This window comes from Equus przewalskii, chromosome 24, assembly GCF_037783145.1.
Source record: "Equus przewalskii isolate Varuska chromosome 24, EquPr2, whole genome shotgun sequence".
In the NCBI taxonomy this organism is placed as follows: Eukaryota; Metazoa; Chordata; class Mammalia; order Perissodactyla; family Equidae; genus Equus; species Equus przewalskii.
Window position 1 is genome coordinate 1389941 of NC_091854.1, and position 21692 is coordinate 1411632.

Sequence of the window (21692 nt, forward strand, 5' to 3'; positions counted from 1 at the left end):
AAGGGGTAAAGAGAATAGCTCCTGGGCAGCTGAGTAAACTGCTGAGGACCTCCCATCAAAGGAGAATGTCTCACAGCCCCTGCAGGTGTTCTGAGTTTCCTGTCCCACATCTTTCCAAGTGAATCTGATGCCAAATGCAGTCTAAGGTAGTTTTATGAGTTTGAATGATTAGTTTATCCATAAGAAGACTACTGTGGTGAGTATTGCAACACATCTTAATAGGAATAAGCAGATTTTGTTTAAGGTCTTGGCTGATGATATTTTGAAGAACTGTTGGAAATTCCAAGGTGGTATTTACTGACTCATCTCTTTGGAGATAATACTGCCCCAAAACTTTGAGACTAAAACCTCCTTTGAAAATAGTGAGGGGCTGGCCCGGTGGCGCAGCGGTTAAGTTCGCATGTTCCACTTTGGCGGCCTGGGGTTCGCCAGTTCGGATCCCGGGTGTGGACGTGGCACCGCTCATCAAGCCATCCTGTGGTAGGCATCCTATGTATAAAGTGGAGGAAGATGGGCATGGATGTTAGCTCAGGGCCAGTCTTGCTGAGCGAAAAGAGGAGCATTGGCAGCAGTTAGCTCAGGGCTAGTCTTCCTCAAAAAAAAAAAAAGAAAATAGTGAGACGCTGGGCATATAAAATGGAGGGCTAGGGGTTGGGGTATAGGAAGAGGAAGAGCAGAAATGTGATGCAGGCAAAACTGTGAAAAGCCTAGACTATTCTATCATGCGGTTTAGATTTTATACTATAGGTAAAGTGGAGACCCAAAAGGTTTTGGGGCAGGATAAAATATCTACTCAGTGTTAGAGAAATTCAGTAACATTTGTAGATTTAGTTGTAGGTGATACATGTAGTTGTCTTAGCCAAATCATGTATTCTTAATTGCACTAGCAACAGCAAATGTAGCTTGAAAATAATTTTTTGGTTAAGTGATAACAATGAGTACAGATTTCTTCGTGTTTAATGAATGCCAGTCGCTGCTAAGTGCTATAGTTAGGTTCTTTATTTTTATCTTCCTAAGAACTACACTAGATACGTACTCTCATTATTCCTAGTTTATCTGGGAGGAAATTTAGGGAGGTTAAATAATTTCCCTAGACAAGTAAATGGTAGAGCTGGAATTTAAACCCACACTCTTTTACCTCAGAGCCTAACTATTCAATACTTTCAAACATGGAAAATGCAGGAAATGAATTTTTAATGAGGAGAAGGTCAAATATTTGTGTTTTCAAACAGACACTACTAAAGTGTGGGTTAGTGTGCACGATAACAATTGTGTCATTGTTATTACTGCAGCTATCACTTATTGTAAATTACATATATCTCATTTATTTCTCACAGCGGCTTTGTAAATAGATATTATATTTCCCGTTTTAGAGACAAGGAAACCGGAACCTAGAAAGGCTAAGTAACTTGTTCAAAATCAAACAAGCGGTGGAGTCAGAAATTAAACCCAGATCTGTTCTAACTACAAAGGTCATGACCTTTCCATCATAGCAGACTGCTTCCTTTGGTGCCCTAGCAAGTTATAGATATAGCAAGATATATATATATATCCTATTCTAGGATAGTGTTCTCCCAACTAAGTATACGCATTGTAAGACAGTCCGTGGGATACAAGGAACAATACTAGAATTTTCTATTTATATTTATTTTATCTCATTAAAAAATTTGTTTCAATATATTTTATAGTGTTTATAATGTATTAAAAAAGTAGTGCATGAATATTCTTATTAACAAAAATATATATGAGGGCACAGACTCATTTTTATTTTTGAGGAAGACTGGCCCTGAGCTAACATCTGTGCCCATCTTCCTCTACTTTGTATGTGGGACGCCTGCCACAGCATGGCTTGCCAAGCAGTGCCTAGGTCTGCACCTGGGATCCAAACCAGCGAACCCTGGGATGCCAAAGTGGAGCATGCAAACTTAACCACTGCGCCACTGGGCTGGCCCCCAGACATTTTTTTTAACTGGTAGAGTGCAAAGCATCAGAAAAAACAAGCCTAGACATTACTGTGCCAGGGAATTCACTTTCCACTTCCTTTGTAGTGTTAAACAAAGTGCCATTATCACGTAAATCATTGTCTCTTCCGTTATCTATGTTATATATGTATGTGGACCAATTATAAGTTGCACTCTGCTTAAAAGCAGTGAGGCTTTGTGAGGTTGAAAGCATTTTTAAAAACAATCATATAATCTCCATAACCCATATAAATGTAAAATGTACCCAATTTCAGTAAAATCCACTTAAAACCTTTTTCTAATTGCTGTTTCCGTCCCCAGAATGCTGACATTGTCTAATAATGAGATAAGCAGTCATCTGAAATGCTGAGTGTTTGAACTGAAAAAACTCAGGTGAATAAGTAATTCACAATTAGGAAAGCTACCAATTTAAATAATTAATAAAATAGAGACCCTGTTACCACATGACCTGTTATTTTAATAATTTTGAAATATGATATGTCTCACAATACTGAAGAGCCATGAACTAAACACAAACTCAACCTCCCTTAGAGCAGAACTCCAAAATTGTAATGGGGCCCTTTGGTGGAACTCTGAAATTAAAATGGACTTCTGCTTTAATGAAGGGTAAGTTCATGCTTAGTCCATGGCTCCGTGGTGAATCAGAGTTTCAAAACAGTTTTCTTCCAACTTGACTCTCAGGCTGTTGGGGATGCGGTCTTGTTTTCATCACTACCGCTCTGCGAATGCAGTATTGTTAGATTCTTCAGTGCCTTTCGTGTCATTTTCAATAGTTTTCTTTATCTTTTCTTTTTGACATTTTTGTAGCTCCTGATAATCATTGACTCTTTCTTCTTGACACTCTCTTCTCTAGGTATTCATTACATAAAACTCTTCTCATTTTCAGCTTTGTCTCTGATCTTCCCTGTTATAACAAGCTGTGATATAATGGTATTTGTCAAAGGAATAACCAGGTGTCCTAACACGATTTTTTGAATAGTCCATTTTATCTCTACTGCTTCAAAAGCCTCCTTCCCATATACTAAAAATCTATCAGTAAAGTACACTATTTCTAGTTTGTTCTTCCATTGATCTATCTATTACTTCACTAGTTGAAATTACTATAGCTTTATAATAGGTTGTGGATTTTGATAGAACATGATTCCCCTCCTGGCCTTCTTTTTCAGGAATTCTTGCCTCTTCATTGTGTATCTGTTCTTTTTGATGAACTTAAGTAATGATTTGTCAAATTTCTTTAAAAATTCTATTGTGGTTGTGATTGGAAGTGCAATGAATGTTAGATTAATTTGGAGAATAATTGACATCTGTGCAAGAGTGAGTGTCACTATCCAGGACTATATTGGGATATTTTATTTATTCAGATCCTGTGTATATGTATCTTTCAGTGAAATTTTATAGTTTTCTTCATATCTTCATATAAGTCATATATTTTTTGTTACTTTGTTTTTGGATATTTTATAGATTTCTAAAACAAACTTGTGAATGGAATTATTTTTCTTGCATTTTCTAAATTTGTTGGTGTTTAAGAAAGTTACTGAGTTTTGAATGTTTATCTTGAATTATGCCCCTTAGTTTTCTAGTTGATTGTCTTGGATTTTCTAGATAAACATCACATCCCATGCAAATAACGACAAGGTCAATAGCCCTCATTTTCATTCTTGTTTCACTGCATCGTCTGGTTCTTCCAGAACAACGTGGAATGGCAGTGCTGATATGGCAAGCATTCTTGTCTGGCTCCTGATTTTGTTGGGAATGCATCTGATATTCAGTGTTAAGTGTCATGTTTGTTGTATTTTTTTCTGGTAGATGTTTTTTATTGTGTTTCAGAAATGTTCTTCTGTTCCTAACTTTACTAAGCATTCATGTCATGGATGTGTGCTGAATTTCATCTGATGTCTTTTGGCCAGCTATTGAGATGATATTTTATTATTACTTTTATAGATTTCTGAATGGTGAACAATCCTCACTTTTCTAGGATCAACTTTGCTTGGCCATATTTATTATTCTTTTAATGCACAGTTGATTTGATTAACTAATATTTTATTTAAGTTTTTGCATCTATATTCATAAATGATTTTGGTCTATGGTTTTGGGATTGTGTGTGTTTGCATGTATGTGCATGCCTCCTAGTTTTGGTTTCAGTGTTACGCTAATCTTATAGAATGAACTCTAGGGAGTTTAAATAAGAATTTTTAAAGTTAAAAAATTTTTTTTAATGGTATGATAGAACTCATCCACATAACAATCGGAGCCTTTAGGGATGGAAATAGTTGACTAATTAAAAAAAATTCTTCTATTGTTATTACTCTCCAGAGTTACTACTACTTCTTTGATCAGTTTTTGTAATTCTAGATTTTCCCAGAAATTCATCGATTTCATTTAGATTTTGAAATATTTTTGGCTGACTTAAAGTTGTTTATAGCATTTTCATATGCTTTTTAAGAATATCTTCTATATCAGTAGCTATGTTACCCTTTTCATTTCTAATACTGTTTGTGATATTTCTTTTTATCTTGTGGTTAGACTTGCCAAAAACTCAATCAATTTTAGTGACCTTTTACAGAGTTGATTTTTCTGATTTTTAGACTGACTTGTTTGTTTAATTTCTACTTTTATTTTTAATCAATCTTCTTTTCTGGGTTCCCAGGCTATATTTTGTTGTTTTAAACACATCTTGAATTAAGTGATCACTTCAATACTTTGTCTTTTTTTTTTTATTTAAAGGAAATGCTTTTGAGATGATAAAAACTTCTTTTGAATAGTACCTTGATTGCATCACATGAGTTTTGATATGAAGTGTCTTCGTTGTTATACATTTTTGAAAAGACTTGTGACTTTAGTTTTGATTTCCTGTTTAACCAAAGGCTTATTTGGAAGAGTAGTTTTGTAAATATCTGGGTGGGCCATTGTTTTCTACCTTTTATTATTAATTTTTAGTGTTGTTGCATTTTGGATAGATGATATAACTTGTATCCTGTATAATTATTTCTTTTAGGAAATTACTGAGATATAGTCTGTGGTCTAAAACCTATTATTTGTTTGGAATGAAACTTCATATGTATCTGTTATATCAAATTTTTAAATTGTTTTTGTTCTTTTTAATGACTGCATTGTATTCTAAAAATGTATGTATATTCTATAATTTATTTACTCATTCTCCTAATGATGGACATTTAGTTTATTTAAATTTTTTTTTGGCCAACATAAAAAAGTTTCTATGAACATCCTTGTACATATATCTTTGGTTAAAATGTGGAATGTTTCTATAAGATAGACTCTCAGAATACACACACACGTATACATACTCACATACATGAACAAATTGGAATAGTTCTGTACATTCACAGATTTAATTTTATATATAATAAATAATTATATAATATCTCTTCAATTTGTTTACATCGTTATTATTTGGGATTTTGGTTTGTTAGTCAAACCCAGTCCAAACTGACCATATGCCAAATAACTTAGCATCAAAACACTTTTCTTTGTCTTCTACCTATCCCCTTCTTGTAGGCCCAATTTCTGTTGGCTTAATCTAGGATTATAGTTTTCTTTAACATACATTCTCTTTCAAGAATTATGTTTGGCATTTTGAATGATTCGTGATCTTATTAACAGTCATTATTTTGACTTAACGTTGTTTAGCTGATCTCTTGCACACCACCAGTTCTTTTACCATAACTTCTCCATTCCTAGTCTTCATTTTGATTCATCTCTTGGTTGAATCTTGGCTAAATTATTTAACTTTCTTCAAGAAGATTATGTGTACTTGAATGTATGTTTATGTTGCTTTTGCATGTGAATGGCATTTTTGTTGATATTTATTTATTTTATATTACCTTACAAAGTTTTATTTCCATTCTATGCCACTGTCTTTCCATTTTTTCTCTCCTTGGGAAGTAATTATTCTTTGGCTTTTTGTTTTTTTAAATTTCAGTTCGAATCTATAAGCATTCTCAGCGACCTTTGATTACGTATGAAAAACATGATGTGATAAACTCTCCAAAGAATGTAGGAGGATCCCGTTCTTCACTCCTTCTGAAGGCTCACGGTAAGCTACATGTGTAGTAGTATTGCTATTTTGTGGAATAAACTTACCTGATGGCTCAGTGCTGGCTGAATTAGGAGTGGCAGCGGGCATAATTTAGCAAATGTTCATAAATCTTCTAAGTTTAAACATTAACATTTGCAGGTAGCAATATCTATCTTAATATTTGCTAATTTTTTTTAGAAATTGAGAGTAGGGATAATTCAGTGGTTTTAACCCTGGCTGCACATTAAAAAGCCAGCCCTCATAGTCTGCTGGTTAGATTTGGCACTCTCACTGCTGTACTCTGGATTTGTTTCCTTGTCAGGGAACCACATTACCCTGACAATTGTCATACTGTGATGGCTGCATGCTGCCATGATGCTGAAAGCTATGCTACTAATATTTCAGATACCAGCAGGGTCATGGTATGAAACTATAGAAATCATACAGAAACTGTGTAGAAATCAACTACAAGAAGAAAACTGAAAAATTCTCAAATGTGTGGAGATTAAACAAAATGCCACTGAACAACTGTTGGGTCAATGACGAAATCAAAGGAGGAATAAAAATACCTGGCTACAAATGAAAATACAACATACCAAAATCTATGGGAGACAGCAAAGCAGTACTGAGGGAAGTTTATAGCTATACAGGCCTACCTCAAAAAACAAGAAAAATGTTAAATAAACAATGTAACGTTACACCTAAAGGAACTAGAAAAAGAAGAACAAATGGAGCCCCAGATCAGTAGAAGGAAGGAAATAATAAAAATCAGAATGAAAATAAATGAAATGGAGACTAAAAAGATGGTAGAAAAGACCAATGAAACTAAGAACTGTTTCTGTGAAAAGGTAAACAAAATTGACAAACCTTTAGCTAAGCTCACCAAGAAAAAAAGAGAAGGCTCCAATAAATAAAATCAGAAATGAAAGAAGAGAAATTACAACAGATACCACAGAAATATAAAAGATTTTGAGAATACTACAAAAAGCTATGTGCCAACAAATTGGATAATCTAAAAGAAATGGATCCATTCTTAGAATCATAGAACTTTCCAAAACTGAATCAAGAATAGAAAATCTGAACAGACTGACCACTAGAAAGGAGATTGAAAGAGAAATAAAAAACCTTCTAAAAACAAAAGTCCAGGACTAGATGGCTTCCCTGAATTCTACCAAACATTCGAAGATTAATATCAGTCCTTCTCAAACTCTTCCAAAAAATTGAAGAGGAGGGGATGCTTCCTTACTCATTCTATGAGGCCAATGTTACCCTGATACCAAAACCAGACAAGGACAACATGAGAAAAGAAAATTACAGGCCAATGTCACAGATGAATATAGATGCAAAAATCCTCAGCAAAATATTGGCAAATTACAAACAACAATACATTAAAAGGATCATACACCATGATCAAGTGAGATTTATTCTGAGGATGCGAAGACGGTTGAACATCTGCAAGTCAATCAATGTGATATACCAGATTAACAAAATGAAGAATAAAAATCACGTGATCATCTCAATAGATGCAGAGAAAGCATTTGACAAGATACAGCATACATTTGTGATAAAAACTCTGAATAAAGTGGGTATAGAAGGAAGGTCTTTGAAGGATTGGCCTCAACATAGTAAAGGCCCTTTATGACAAACTCACAGCTAACATCATACTAGGAAGTCCTAGCCAGAGCAAGTAGGCAAGAAAAAGAAAGAAAAGGAATCCAAATTGGAAAGGAAGAAGTGAAACTGTCACTATTTGCACATGACATGATTTTATATATAGAAAACCCTAAAGAATCCATCAAAAAACTATTAGAAGTAACGAATACAGTCAAGTTTCAGGGTAGAAAATCAAAATGTACAAATCAGTTGCATTACTAAACACTAACTACAAAATAGCAGAAAGAGAAATCAAGAATACAATCCCATTTACAATCACAATGAAAAGAATAAAATACCTAGGAATAAAATTACCAGATAACAGGTGTTGGAGAGGATGTGGAGAAAAGGGAACTCTTTTACACTGCTGGTGGGAATTCAAACTGCTGCAGCCCCTGTGGAAAACAGTGTGGAGATTCCTCAAAAATTTAAAAATAGAGCTACCATATGATCCAGCTATCCACATCTGGGTATTTATCCAAAAACATGAAAACATTAATTCGAAAATCTACATGTACCCCTATCTTCTTTGCAGTAGTATTCACAATAGCCAAGACTTGGAAAGAACCTAGGTGTCCATAAACAGATGAATAGGGAAAGAAAAGATGTGGTATATAATATACAATATAATACTAAGCCATAAAAAAGATGAAATCTTGCCATTTGTGACAACATAGATGGACCTTGAAGGCAATATGCTAAGTGAACTAAGTCAGATGGAGAAAGCCAAATACCATATGATTTCACTCATATGTGGAAGAGAAAAAACAACAACAACAACAATAAAGAAACACATAGACACAGGAATAGATTGTTGGTTACCAGAGGGGGAGGGGGAAGGGCAAAAGGAGTAGAAGGGCACATTTGTACGGTGATGACTAGTAATTAGACTTTGGATGGTGGACATGATGTCGTCTACACAGAAATTGAAATATCATGATATACACCTGAAATTTATATAATGTTATAAACCAATGTTGCATCAATAAAAAATTAAAGAAAAAGTAAGGGAATAATGTAGTATATACTATACTATTGTAGAATATTAGTATTTTGGGGGAACTTTACTTACGTGGTATATTTCCTTTATGTTCTCCAGAGTTATCCATTCTTGCAGAGATTCAATAAACGTCATCAAAGTTTGCTTGAAAATAGCTTTACTGTTGTTAATTTGCTTCTTCTCATAGCTCCAGTTTGACAGTGATTCGATTTAGAAATAGTGTGCCTATTTGTTTTTCATTGTGTTTTGGAGTGAGATGTGAGAAGATGCTGAGATAGCTGCAGACAGGCTGTGTTAGCATAATGGTTAAGAGCACAGTTGCTCAAGCCAGACTGGGTTCGAATCCCGACTTTGTAACCTTTAGTGAGTTACTTCACTTCTCTATGTGTTAGTTTCCTTATCCAGCAAAACTAGAACAATAATTGTAACTACTTCATAGGACTCTTGTAAAAATCAGTTAGATTATACATATAAAGCACTTCGAGACAGTGCTTGTCATGTCGTAGAAGCTATGGAAGTGTCAACTATTAGAAGTAGTGGTGGTGGTACGGGCTGTGATGTATAGGGTCTTTTTAGGTTATGCCCCTGTCAGTTGAATGTATTTTGCTGGCTGTTTATATTTTCTGAGCATTTGGCTTGGTCATTTAAGAAACATCTTAATTAGTTTGTGATGTCAACCATTGTATTTTCTCACCTGTAGGTGCCTTAATGTTTGTGGCATGGGTGACAACCGTTAGCATAGGTGTACTGATTGCTCGGTTCTTCAAACCTGTTTGGTCAAAGGTTTTCTTTGGCAAAGCAGCTTGGTTTCAGGTAAGTGGGAGAAAAAGGTTAATGCAATTTCCGTGTTCTTTGAACACTGCAACATAAAAATATATGAAGCATGTGTGGATTTTTTTTTGTGTGTGTGGTTACTGTTGTTGTAGATTTGGAATCCTAATAATTCTTCTTTTTACCCTTTAATTTCCTAACCAGTTGAGAGCAGACATAAGGTTCTTGATGGAGATCAAAATAGAGACAGCTTTATAAAGGGTCAGGCTGGATTGGAGAATGTTTCAGGGCCATGTGTGCTCCTTTGTGGGCAAACATAAACTTTGGGACCCAAATAATCCTGACTTACATGTCTAGTTGCGGGGGGAGAGGCTGGAAGAGCATGCACCCGCTACACTGAGTACAGATGGGTCAAGAAAGGCAGGAGAGCAGAAGAAAGAACTAGTGGGTGCTTACTGCATTGCAGGGCAGGGGTCTGTCCTTTGGTAGAGGGGCCAATGAATGTCGGGCTATCCCTAGCTCACCAATCAATTTATCTATCTCCTGTGTGGGTGGGAAGAGAAAGTAGAAGTGTTCCTTTTCATGCTGCCCCTTCCTCTGAGATGAGGAGGCAATCTCTTGTTAGAAACATGGGCAAGAGTCCATAAGAACCCCTCAAAACAAAACAAAATAAACTCTATTCTTCATGTGTCATGGAGTATGGATGTTTGTACCTAGAGGGCAGATCAATGAGTATGTGTTGGTATAGAATGTACATGCCTGCTTGTAGAAAAAATAACCACTTATTCGAACAGTTTTGACTTTATAAGAGGATATTCTTGAAACTTCATATTCATATAAATTTGTAGCTTTTAAAATTTACCATATCTAACTTCATTTCTCACTATTGGCTGGCAGGGTCAATCTGTTCTATTTGTTCTCACTATTGCTACATGCCTTGCTCTTGTCTGTCTCTGCCTTTGATTGCTCTCTCTCTCTTTCCCTCTGTCTTTCAGCTGCTCATATGGATATTCCCAACTGGAAAACTCTTTATGTCTTCTCCTTACCAATTCAAATCCTCCACTGCCTTTAAAACTATGATGTCTAGAAGGCTGGCCTGGTGACACAGCAGTTGAGTTTGCACATTCCGCTTCAGCCGCCGGGGGTTTGCTGGTTCTGATCCCAGGTGTGGACCTAAACATGGCTTGTCAAGCCATGCTGTGGCAGGCATCCCACATATAAAGCAGAGGAAGATGGGCACGTGTTAGCTCAGAAAAAAGAGGAGGATTGGCGGTGGATGTTAGCTCAGGGCTAATCTTCCTCAAAAAAAAAAAAAATAAGTAAAAAATACAACAAAAAAACTATGGTGTCTATGTATATAGGGTAACATATATATAAAGAGACATATATGCATATGATGATATATAGATATGGTGATACACAGCCTTTAGAAATATGATGTCTATATTTATAGGGTGACATCTCTATATATAATATGGTGGCTATATGTCCTACTTTCCTGGGGATAGTTTTGGTTTGTACCAGTTATCCTGGCATAATCAATTAACAGTGCCCATTTTCACTCTCAATATTCTTTTAATTTGGGCAAAAAATTATGCATTTTATATATGTTTATCTTATCTACCCAGTTATATACCAAGCTCCTCAGGAGACAGTATTTTCCGTTTCCTTGCTGTCTCATTGTGTCTGGTATTGCACTGTGCCTGATGGTAGAACTTAATACATATCTTTGGAAGGAAATGAAGGACTTGGCGAGTAACTGCTCTGTGTGTGAAGTACCCATTCCTGCTGCTCTGTGCAGGTGAAGTCTTGCCAAATGCTTTTGAATGATGAGGATGGGAGCTTATGATTGTCTTTAAGGTTCAGTGGTATACTAAGATTTTTTTTTTTTGAGGATGATTAGCCCTGAGCTAACATCTGCTGCCGATCCTCTTCTTTTTGCTGAGGAAGACTGGCCCTGAGCTAACATCCATCTTCCTCTACTTTATATGTGGGACGCCTGCCACAGCATGGCTTGCCAAGCGGTGCCCTGTCAGCACCCGGGATCCGAACTGGCAAACCCCGGGCCGCCAAAACGGGACATGTGCACTTAACCTCTGCACCACCGGGTTGGCCCCCTAAGATGTTTTTTTAACTGACCACAAACTGTGATTAGGTGTCAATGGAATGCATACCTTCAGCGAATCTCACCCCGTGATCTTTTCTCCAGAGTAACACCAACGCCTGTCTCTGACGTAGTTAACCCTCTTCTCACTTTATTTCATCCTTGTAGGTGCACCGACTGCTCATGCTCACGACTTCTGCTCTCACCTGCATTGCTTTTGTTCTACCTTTTATTTACACAGGAGGCTGGAGTTGGGTAAGTCTGTCTTAAACAGGATGTTTTTATATAAATTCATTTTGATGTCAAAGGAGATTGCTGTTTTTAGGCTCAAATGATGGGTAAAATGATGTTTCTGCAGGTATCCCTCTTTCTTTCCTTTCTGAAGCATCTGATGATTATTTCACGTGGTTGGGTGACAGTGATGGAGTGAGGATGTCAGCGCAGATCACTTGGTGATGAAACGTATTTTTCAGCTGCATCAAATGCTATGTATACGCTATGTAGCTTTAGTGAGTTTTCTCACTACAGAGTGGTGAAAATTCCAAGTGTGATATCTAAGGAACATGAACACTGTAAGCAGTTGTCTCTAATTAATGCTATGATTACCACTAAGCTAACATTAGTTGCATTCCTACTATGTGACCAGCTGTGCTGAGTGCTTTATATGTGTTATCAAATTCAAACCTGAAATGAAGTAGTTATTGATAATAATCCCATGTCGCAAATGAAGAAACTGAGGCTTATTCTCAAAAGTTTATCTCCTGCTTAGACCTTTCCCCTGGCATGAGACTCACACGTCCAGCTGTCTGCTCGGGACCTCAACTTGCATGTCTCAAACAGCTCAAACCTAATCCATCCAAAATGGAATTCCTGATCTTTCCTCCCAGCCCTGCTCCACCTGCTGCCGTCCCATATTAGATGTTGACAGTTCCCTTCTTAGGCCAAAACCTTGGAATTATTCTTAACTCTGCTCTCTTGCACACCCTGTGTGAAATCCATCAGGAAAACCCAATCGTCTGCATTTAAAATACAACACCTCTCACCATCACTGATACTACTATGTTGGTTTGAGCCACCACCGTCTTTTGCCTGGACTGTTGTAGTGGTACCTAATTGGTCTCTCTACTTCAACCTTTGGCTGTGTACAGTCTGTTTCCAACCAAGAAGCAGAGTGATTTTTAACAATGTAAATCAGAACATGTCATTACTGTGCCCGTAACTGGTTTCTCTAATGTCTCTCAATTTTACTCAAAGGTAAAGCCAAAGTCCTTCCAGTGACCTCTATGATTGGCTACCACTTACTCTCTGTAGTGATCTCCTCCCCCTCTCCTCAGCCCATAGCTCATCTCATTCCACACTGGCCTAATGCTAGGCATGCTCCTATTTACTTTCTTTGTGAAGATTTGTCATTCTGCCTTGGTCATGCTTCCTCCACTCCCTCACCTTCTTCAAGTCTTCGCTCAGATAATAGCTTCTCAGAGAGCCCTTCCCTGCTCTATTTTTTCCCATAGCACTCTTTACCCTATTTCTTTTCATATAGTTTACTTATATCTTATGTTTTTTCTTCATCTGCCTTCCCACACTAGTATGTAAGTTCTGTGAGAGCCAGAATATTTACTGTTATGTTCACTGGTGTATCTAAAGCACCCAGAAAAGATTCTGGTACGTAGTAGGTGTTGTTGCTAGTGACATCACATTGATTTGGACTCCTAGTGCCCCTGTGGACAGCAGAGCTGAGCCCTGCCCACTCTTTTTGTGCCATCCTCTCATCTTTCTGTGCTATATCAGACAGTGCTCTGCTGCTGTTCACAGGGTTTTTATGGCCATTTTTGGGGGAAGTGGGTGGCCAGGTCTTTCTTCCTAGTCTGTCTTAGTCTGGAAGCTCTGCTCAAACCTCTTCACCACAGGTGACCCTGCTGGTGTCTGAAATACTCGTGGCATAGCTTTCAGCATCACAGCAACATGCAGCCGCCACAGTATGACAGCTGATAGGCAGGTGGTGTGGTTCTCTGACTGGGAAATGAACCCAGGCCACTGCAGTGAGAGCACCAAATCTTAACCACCAGATCTGTACCTACATAGTAGTACTCAGTAAATATTTATTGAACGAATGAATAAGGCTCATTGAGAATAAGTGATGTACCTAAGGTCGGAACCTATGCTTTTGTTACACTCTTCCAGTTTTACAGCCAGTCACAATTTGATAGCAAAATTTAATATTTCAGCTTGGGTTGTTGTTACAAGGGCTAAGATTTGATGATTCTCGGGTCACAGATTTCACTAGGAAACCCCCCTCCTGCTTTTTAGGTAGTTTATAGATGAGTCAACCTGTTTCTTTTAAGGAAATTGTGAAGTTTTTTGGTATGAATCAAGACATCAGAACCTTATTTTATCCAGGTATTTGGGACAAGAGTAACACTTATTTTGTAAACTTTGTAGTTTGTAGTCTTTGCAGTTCATGAATAGGATAGTATAAGGGTTAGGAGCTCAATTCTACAGCCAGACTACTTGGATTCAAATTCTGATGTCATCACTTATTACCTGGGATACGTTGGGCAAGTTATTTAACTTCTCTGTCTCTCAGTTTACTCATCTGTAAAATGGCAATAGTGTAGTATCCATCTTAGCCTTTCTGAGAATTGACAGCTAATTAACTGAAAGCACTTAGGATAGTTCCCAGCACACTCTAAGCACAGATAAGAATTTTGTTGCTGCTGTTACTGTTTTTTATCAGATAGAGACACTTTCCACCCCCATGGTCCTGGTTATAATTTTATCCGTGTGTAACTGAGTCCATGGTTTGAAAGTATTTTTATAGTACTCTTTTGTCTGCTTTTAGTTCCTATTTCCAAAAGCTTCCCTTCGTGGCTTAGAAACCACTGTGTCCTTGTTCTAGATCACAGATTTTAGAGTCTACCTGAGCATGGGAGTCAGTAACAACAGACTGTAACAGCCCTCCGTCTAAACATGTCACAGTTTGGAGCATCTTCTTAGTCCTCTTAAGTTTTTAAGTGAAATCATTGTGCTAAGGGGTCTAACCCATTGTTTGCTGTTTTGAGCAGGCACACAACTGCACTAAGAGAGGAGTGTAGCCAAGGCTGTTGAGATACTGTGTTGATGTATTTTCTTGGGTTAGGCCTTCCTTCTGAACAGAGGAGATAAGATGTTAATACAGTGGCTGCACAGCTTATTCACTTACTCAACGTTTATTGCGTGACTAAGGCTCTGTTAAGCACTGGAGTTACAAGGAATCATAGAACCTTCAGCTCAGGGAACACAGAGGTCTGAACAAATAATTACAGGACGTTAGGATGAGTGCTTTCGACATGTGGATATTGGCGAGTCCTCGGTGGGCTGCAAATGGCTGTACTGGTGTTGGTGGTCATCTAACATCTTGATGGGGGAGGGGCAGCATTCTGTGCTTGGATTCTGCTGCAACCATTTGCACCCTTTGTGGCCTTGGACACATCACTTGCTGTCTCTGAGCCTCAGTTCCCCCATTTTTGAAAGTGGGGTATTGATAACTAACCATCAAGCGTTGCAGTGAGCATTAGTGATAATGTATATAAAGTGAATGCCTAGTATAAAGTAGACACTCAGTGAATGGTACCTGTTATTATTATTATCATTATTAGATGTTTAAAGCTACAGAAAAACACTAAGATACATCTGTGTGTATTATTTTTAAGTTGAAGATGTAAAGTGATAATCCAGCTTGAGACCACTAAAGTGCTGTAACTTTGTTCAGTCTGCAGGCTATCACCCGTACCTTGGTTGTATAGTGATGGTTTTAGCAGTTTTTCAGCCTCTTCTGGCAGCCTTCAGACCAGCTTTACATGACCCAAGGTACGTACAGCTTCCCTGTATAAATGTTCTTAATGTGGACGTCGTTAGTTGGCAAACTAATCCCTTTTCAAGTAGAAACATTTGGCATTGTATGAAATTCAGTGATAGATTAATTATATTTACTTTAAAAGGTTTTAAAATGTACTTCCGATTCTAGTTCCTAGGCAATAAGGGAAATTGCGAGCTTTTTATTCTCTTGGGAATTAATTGTAGTTCCATCACTTTTAAGGATTCTGACTGGTTCTTTATTTTGGTAGAAGACAAATGTTTAACTGGACTCATTGGAGTATGGGAACAGCGGCTAGAATCATAGCAGGTATGTAATTGTGATGCCACTTCCTCGTATATAACTGCTGGTTGTTTATGTTGCAAGTTGTAATTTGGCTTAAATGATTTTTGGATGCATTAGTAATTGGGGTAATTGGTTGTTGAGGAGAAATCAACCTTCAACATCGAAATCCAGAAAGTAATTTCTAGAGGTAACTATTTAAGTCATTATTTCAGCTTTAAGTTTCAGATTTTTAAAATGACTTTAAAAGTCTCCTTTTAAGGCTTTTTTAGCATTTGCCTTTGCCAGCAGAATACGCCATGCTGACAGCCAAATATTTAAGCAGCTCAAGTGGAGGGTCATTTGTAAGTTGGACTGAGGTGGGCTGAGAGGGTCCCAGCCCTGTCTCCAGGTTCTTTCCATGGAGATGGTACCTTCAAGGGAAGAGAGGTTTTCAAAAGTAAAATATGATTATCCAGTACATTTTGATGGCTTGTGTAATAAATACCTAAACTGACACCCTCTGCCCTCGCATTTTTATAGGCTACAGAAATCTCTGGAAGGGGGGGGGGTATCATCAGCAATGGTTTCCTTACTTTTCTCCCTTCCTACAGTGCAGACTTAAAACTTTTTGGAAAATTTGGGTGCCTCTTTTTTAACAATTGGTAGATCAAAATTATAATCTCTCATCTTACCCTTTCTAGTCTTACAATAAAAACAAAACTAAATTAACTGTTTGGTGTTACATATTAATCTAATTCATCTCATAAACTTTTTTAGTATGTTTTACTTGATATAATGCACACACATGTACACACACACACACACACACAGTTACCTCTTTCGGTATTGACTACATTTGAATATATATTGTTTTTCTACAAACACAGTGGCCGCCATGTTCCTGGGAATGGATTTACCAGGGTTGGATCTTCCTGGCCCATGGAAAACCTATGTAATGATTGGATTTGTAGCCTGGCATGTCGGAACTGAAATTGTTCTGGAAATACATGCTTACCGACTCTCTCGAAAAGGTAATAACCTGTTCAAAAAGCCACGTTATGTAGAATCACATTTATACAAACTTTGAAATATAATTAGTTTCTTGATACTAATGGTTGACTATTACATGGCAGCTCACTACAAATTTCTGCTGTGATTACCCAGTCAGTGGTAGAAATTGTGGAAATTTTCTGCCTTTGTTTTTTATATTCATTACTATTAGAATTTGTGAATAAAATATAAAGGAAAGATTTTAGGTTTAGGGAAGAAGTCTTCTTTGTCAGTACTTTTTACTTTGCGTGCTGGTCTGACTTGCGGCCAGTATGCACTGAGAACGCTGAATGCCTGGAGCTGAGAGAACCCTGAGATGGAGGAAGAAGAGATGCCTAAAGTCAACAGAGGGCACAGCTGCACACAAATTCTACCTGTTTAACACACTTCCTACGTGCTATCCCATAGGTTGCCATATACGTCATATATAGCTAGCTACCAGTGAGCTAGATAGGAAGGCCTTACTTTGCCCGAGCTCTCTAGTGGTAAGGTCCGTTTTGGTCTTAGTATACCAGGCAGGATCAAGATACCTATATCCATCAGGAGTGGAGAAATTAGTAGAGAATGGGTGACATTTTAAATTAGCTTAGATTCTGGGCCAAGAGTCCTTTGTGTCCTAACTAGTTTCAGCCACCCAAATGATAAATAAAGGTGGCCTTCTAAAAACAAAACCTCTTTGTTGTTTAGTGCATATTTTGTGAATTTAGGAGCCTAGGCAGCTTTTAGGAGCTGAGTAGTAAATGTCTGTACTGTGGTTTTTGGTTCTTGGTGGGGTTATATACGTGGGGCTTTTGATGACCACGGAATTATGGCTTGTTGTTTAAAATACATATGTACTTAAACTTGCGTTGTTAGGACATTGACCAGGTGTTTATTGACTAGAAGAAGAGGGCACATTTTAAATCCCTTGACAAATGCGTGCTATAGCCACCTTGTCCCAATTTGAGAGAGCTGTAAATATTCAGGAAGTTTGCGGCATTTGGTAGCTTGAAACGGGAGAATGTACACCCTGCAAATCAGCAAACACTACAAATCAGGGCTTTTTTGGGGGGTTAGTTTACCTGAGTACCACTGTCCTTATAAACCTGTGTTCTCATTCTCAACAGGTGAAATATTGGATGATGCTAGAATTCAGATCCTTCAGTCATTTACTGTAGCTGAAGCAGAAGTAAGTTCTTCTTTTTAAATTTATATTGACAAAAAACTTCAATGACAATAGTTTCTTTCCTTCATATCTCAATTTTTCTTTCAGGGTCACGCTTTTAAAAAGGCAGTGTTAACAATTTATATCTGTGGGAATGTGACTTTTCTCATCATGTTCTTATCTGCAATCAACAGTCTATGAGCAAGCAAAGACTTCGGCTTTGCAGACCAGGTGGTAACTATCATCAAGCCAAAAAACCTGAAGCCTGCACTGACTTCCTGGAGCATATTCATGAATTCTAACTTAGAAGACCAGGTCATGTCTATGGAGAGATTCTGAAGTCTGGTCTTTAGTGATCAACATTCAGCAGGGTCCTATGGACTATAAAGTGATGTCAAGCCTTTATGTGTACTTCTGAGTCTTAAAGAGAAGGTTGTACTGGAGGAGAATGACTGTCAAATATTTTTATGCTGAGATTTTCAGAATGTTAGCATTTAAGAAAGTAAACAAGAACTGTTCGGAAAAACAAAAAAGATGTCATTAGGCTGAAAAGGAGATTGTATTAAGGTAAATATATTTTTGAGTATAAAGCTGCTCTGGTGCTTTAAAGAAAACACTTATTTTTACTAGTTTATCTGACTGGTCTTTATTAGGACTTTCTGAGAAACTATGTTTTTCAGTCCAGTTTTTTGGGCATGTGTTTGCTTTGTGTATTTTGTTACTTCTCTGGTAAAGGTGGAAGTGGGGCTGACCCCACCATAGATTTCATTAACATTTAAATATATTATGAATATTATAATTTTTTCCTTAGCTATGAAATGCAAGTGTACATCTTCTGCTTAAAGACTGTCTTTATATATTCAGCTACAGGGCTGAAATGGCATTTTATATGTTAATTGTTTTGACTATAAGATTTAAGTCCCATAGGCTTTGGAGATTGTAGACTTGCATTTCAAAATTAATAAAACTCAGCCTTGTGAACATGTCTGTTATTCTTTTTCCTTGTGGTAATAAAATAATATGGATAGTTCAGTTTTGTTAGAAGTTCCTGGTGCTATAATGAATTAGAATAATCAATGTTATTTTTGCTTCCTATTTCACTAATTTATCTTGTGTTTTAAGGCTGGGTCTCATATTTGCTATGAGGACTTCTAGCCAGTGGGTGGTGCCATAATACCAAACTACTGCTTTGTTCCTGTTTCCCTGTGCTGTCATTCATTTTTAGTATTTAAATGTAACACTGTGGGATGGTATTTTCCTTAAAGTCCACCAACTCTTAATCTTTGAAAAATTTCTGCTACTTTTGGAGAGAGGAGAATTGGGGTTATGGGTTAGAAACTGAAATTAGGGACCAATGTTGTTATTTTCTGGTTTTATTTTTGTATGTTTTCTAACCATGATTATTTGTAACAATTGTTTGATGTTTCCCTTTACATTCCTCTGACCCTGTAAGAAATGAATACAACTATCTTAGGCAAAGGAAACAAACAAATCTGGACATTCTTAAAAAAGTTTAGGGAGGCATATTTTATTTCTTTAGGCCTTCTTTTTGATTATGTTATAGTTTCTGCTTGGCCCAAGGCCCTAATTTCTCTCTGGTATAAATAATACCCTCAGCCATGTATCCTACATCTTTTACTGAGTAAAATGATATGGAAGTTTTGTTTTTTTCCTTATATACGTGTTTATCATAAGTGGCTTAAGGGTTGAGATGTGAACTTTGTGTGTTCATGTTCTGTGAATGCCAGGCTACTTACAGTCCAAACTTTCCTTTTGAATGTCTCTTATCAAAAAATTTTTTTAGTATAGAAAATGAAATGCACACTAAAAAATTTTCCTCGAGTTTTCAATTCTAAGGAGGTTAAATGTTAATAAAATTCTTTCTTTTTTTTTTTTTTGGTGAGGAAGACTGACCCTGAGCTGTGCCCAATCTTCCTCTTGTGGCTTAGGGAAGATTGTTACTGAGCTAACATTTGTGCCAGTCTTCCTCTGTTTTTTGTATGTGGGACTCCACCACAGCATGGCTTGATGAGCCACGTGTAGGTCCACACCCAGAATCTGCACCCACAAACCCTAGGCCACCAAAGTGGCGAGTGCGAACTTAACCACTACACCACTGGGCTGGCCCCTTAGCTTCTTTTAAGGAGAAGATGAACGCTGATGTATTTGGTATTCAAGTACATGAACTTGCTGGATTTCCAGTGCTGAGGCTAAGATATTTTAACTTTTTCTTTTTCAGTGATTCATCTGTTAGCACTATTTTGATATGTCACCAGTTGATACAGACAGCTGTCCAAAGACGTCCATGTCATTTAATCTTAATAGACCCAACCTTTTCATAAGTACCAAATTATAATTCTCTGCTTATGAGTGGTTGATATCCATAACTTGAAAATGTCTTTTCTTCACTCCTCTCAATTTTTCTTCTTGTTTTTGTAATGAACAATCTGGGTGTTTTTTTTTTTTGTAAATTTCTTTTGATAAAAGTGATTGTTAAACTAAATGCCTTTGTATCTTCAGCTATCTTGCCCCAAATAGTGAGCAAAATCATGTTTTCTTCCTAAAGATGGGTTCCTTTATTAAATAAAAATAAGTATATTTTTTAGAACAAATGAAACAAATTCTAGAAAATTGTAGTTGAGATAGCATCCATAAGTGAGGCTATGTCAACTTTTATTATTTTCTGGTCTGTGGAAATCAATCTTAAGGGCATAGCCTATGGCATAAGTTCTCGAGTAAATGGATCAAATTCACTTTAGTGCTTACTTGGTTTTATCAGGATTTTGGCTTTAATGTGTGTTAAATGATATTCATCCTGCCCCAGTCCAGGATGCAGTGGGAAAAGACAGATGCAGAAGATGCCAACTGGGAAGCTAGGAGAACATGGAGCTTTTGGCTAAAATTCTATTTATCTGTAAACTCTGGTGAAGAAGCAAAAAAAGTGAACAAAGGTCCTTGTTTAAGATAATCCATTATAGAAAGGAATGAAAGGAAGAATTCTAATCTCTTTTCAAATCTGATTGGGATACACACTCTCCCTGTCCACATCCTGCTTCTTTCCTCCTTGCCCAGCCCCTGCCGGGCTCACCACTGGTGGCCGCCTGCCTGGAATGCCCTTTCTGTTCTTCTCTTCCCAGCAAAAGCTAGTTTATCAAGTTTTGGCTCAATTCTTCTTTGTACTTGGAGCCTTCCAAGACTTTCTCTCCCATATGGAGAGACTTCTCTCCAAGACTTTCTCTCCTTGTCCTGCCCAACCTTATAAATGGGGTGGTGGTCTGGGAGGCAACTGATCCTGTAAATTAAACAGCACTAGGAGTTGGGGAGTAGAGTTGGAAGACCTGAGTGTGCGTGTTTGATGTACCAGCTGCATGTCCTTGGACAAGTCGTTTATCTTCTCTGAGCCTCATTCCTTCATCTAAAGCTCATCTCGCAGGGCAGTTGTGAGGAATGAATGAAGTGATGCCAGCAAAAAGTGCTTTGTACATGTTGTTGATGATGTCATTGCTGTTTGATTGCAATGTTAAACTTTAGTAATTTTTACACATAAAATGTGTAGTTTTTATTTTATAAAGATATTTGATGTTTGCTTTGAAAACATTATGCTAAGTGAAATAATCAGACACAAAAGGAGAACTATTGTATGATTGTATTTATTTGAGGTACCCTGACTGGTCAAATTCACAGAGATAGAAAGTATAATGGTGATTACCAGGGATTGGGGGAGAGGGAAGAATGAGGAGTTGTTGTTTAGTGGGTGCAGAAATCTGTTTGAGATGATGAAATAGTTCCAGAGATTGATAGTGGTGATACTTGCACAACACTGAATGTATTTAAT

General features: G+C 37.2%; 1 protein-coding gene across 8 annotated transcripts in view; it reads left to right on the forward strand.

The window, feature by feature from the left end:
• FRRS1 (ferric chelate reductase 1) overlaps nucleotides 1-21490 on the forward strand; it is a 99902-nt gene extending 78412 nt beyond the window's left edge. For 7 of the 8 annotated variants that reach the window (XM_070592292.1, XM_070592287.1, XM_070592288.1 and 4 more), the window contains 8 exons: nucleotides 5923-6036; nucleotides 9372-9484; nucleotides 11715-11801; nucleotides 15295-15392; nucleotides 15650-15708; nucleotides 16551-16694; nucleotides 17820-17881; nucleotides 17966-21490. In XM_070592292.1, coding sequence (XP_070448393.1) covers nucleotides 5923-6036; nucleotides 9372-9484; nucleotides 11715-11801; nucleotides 15295-15392; nucleotides 15650-15708; nucleotides 16551-16694; nucleotides 17820-17881; nucleotides 17966-18058 — 770 coding nt within the window. In that variant the 3' untranslated portion in view covers nucleotides 18059-21490. Of the gene's footprint in view, nucleotides 1-5922; nucleotides 6037-9371; nucleotides 9485-11714; nucleotides 11802-15294; nucleotides 15393-15621; nucleotides 15709-16550; nucleotides 16695-17819; nucleotides 17882-17965 lie in introns of those variants that run through there. The other variant, XM_070592295.1, reaches the window with a different exon arrangement.
• Nucleotides 21491-21692: the final 202 nt, after the last annotated feature.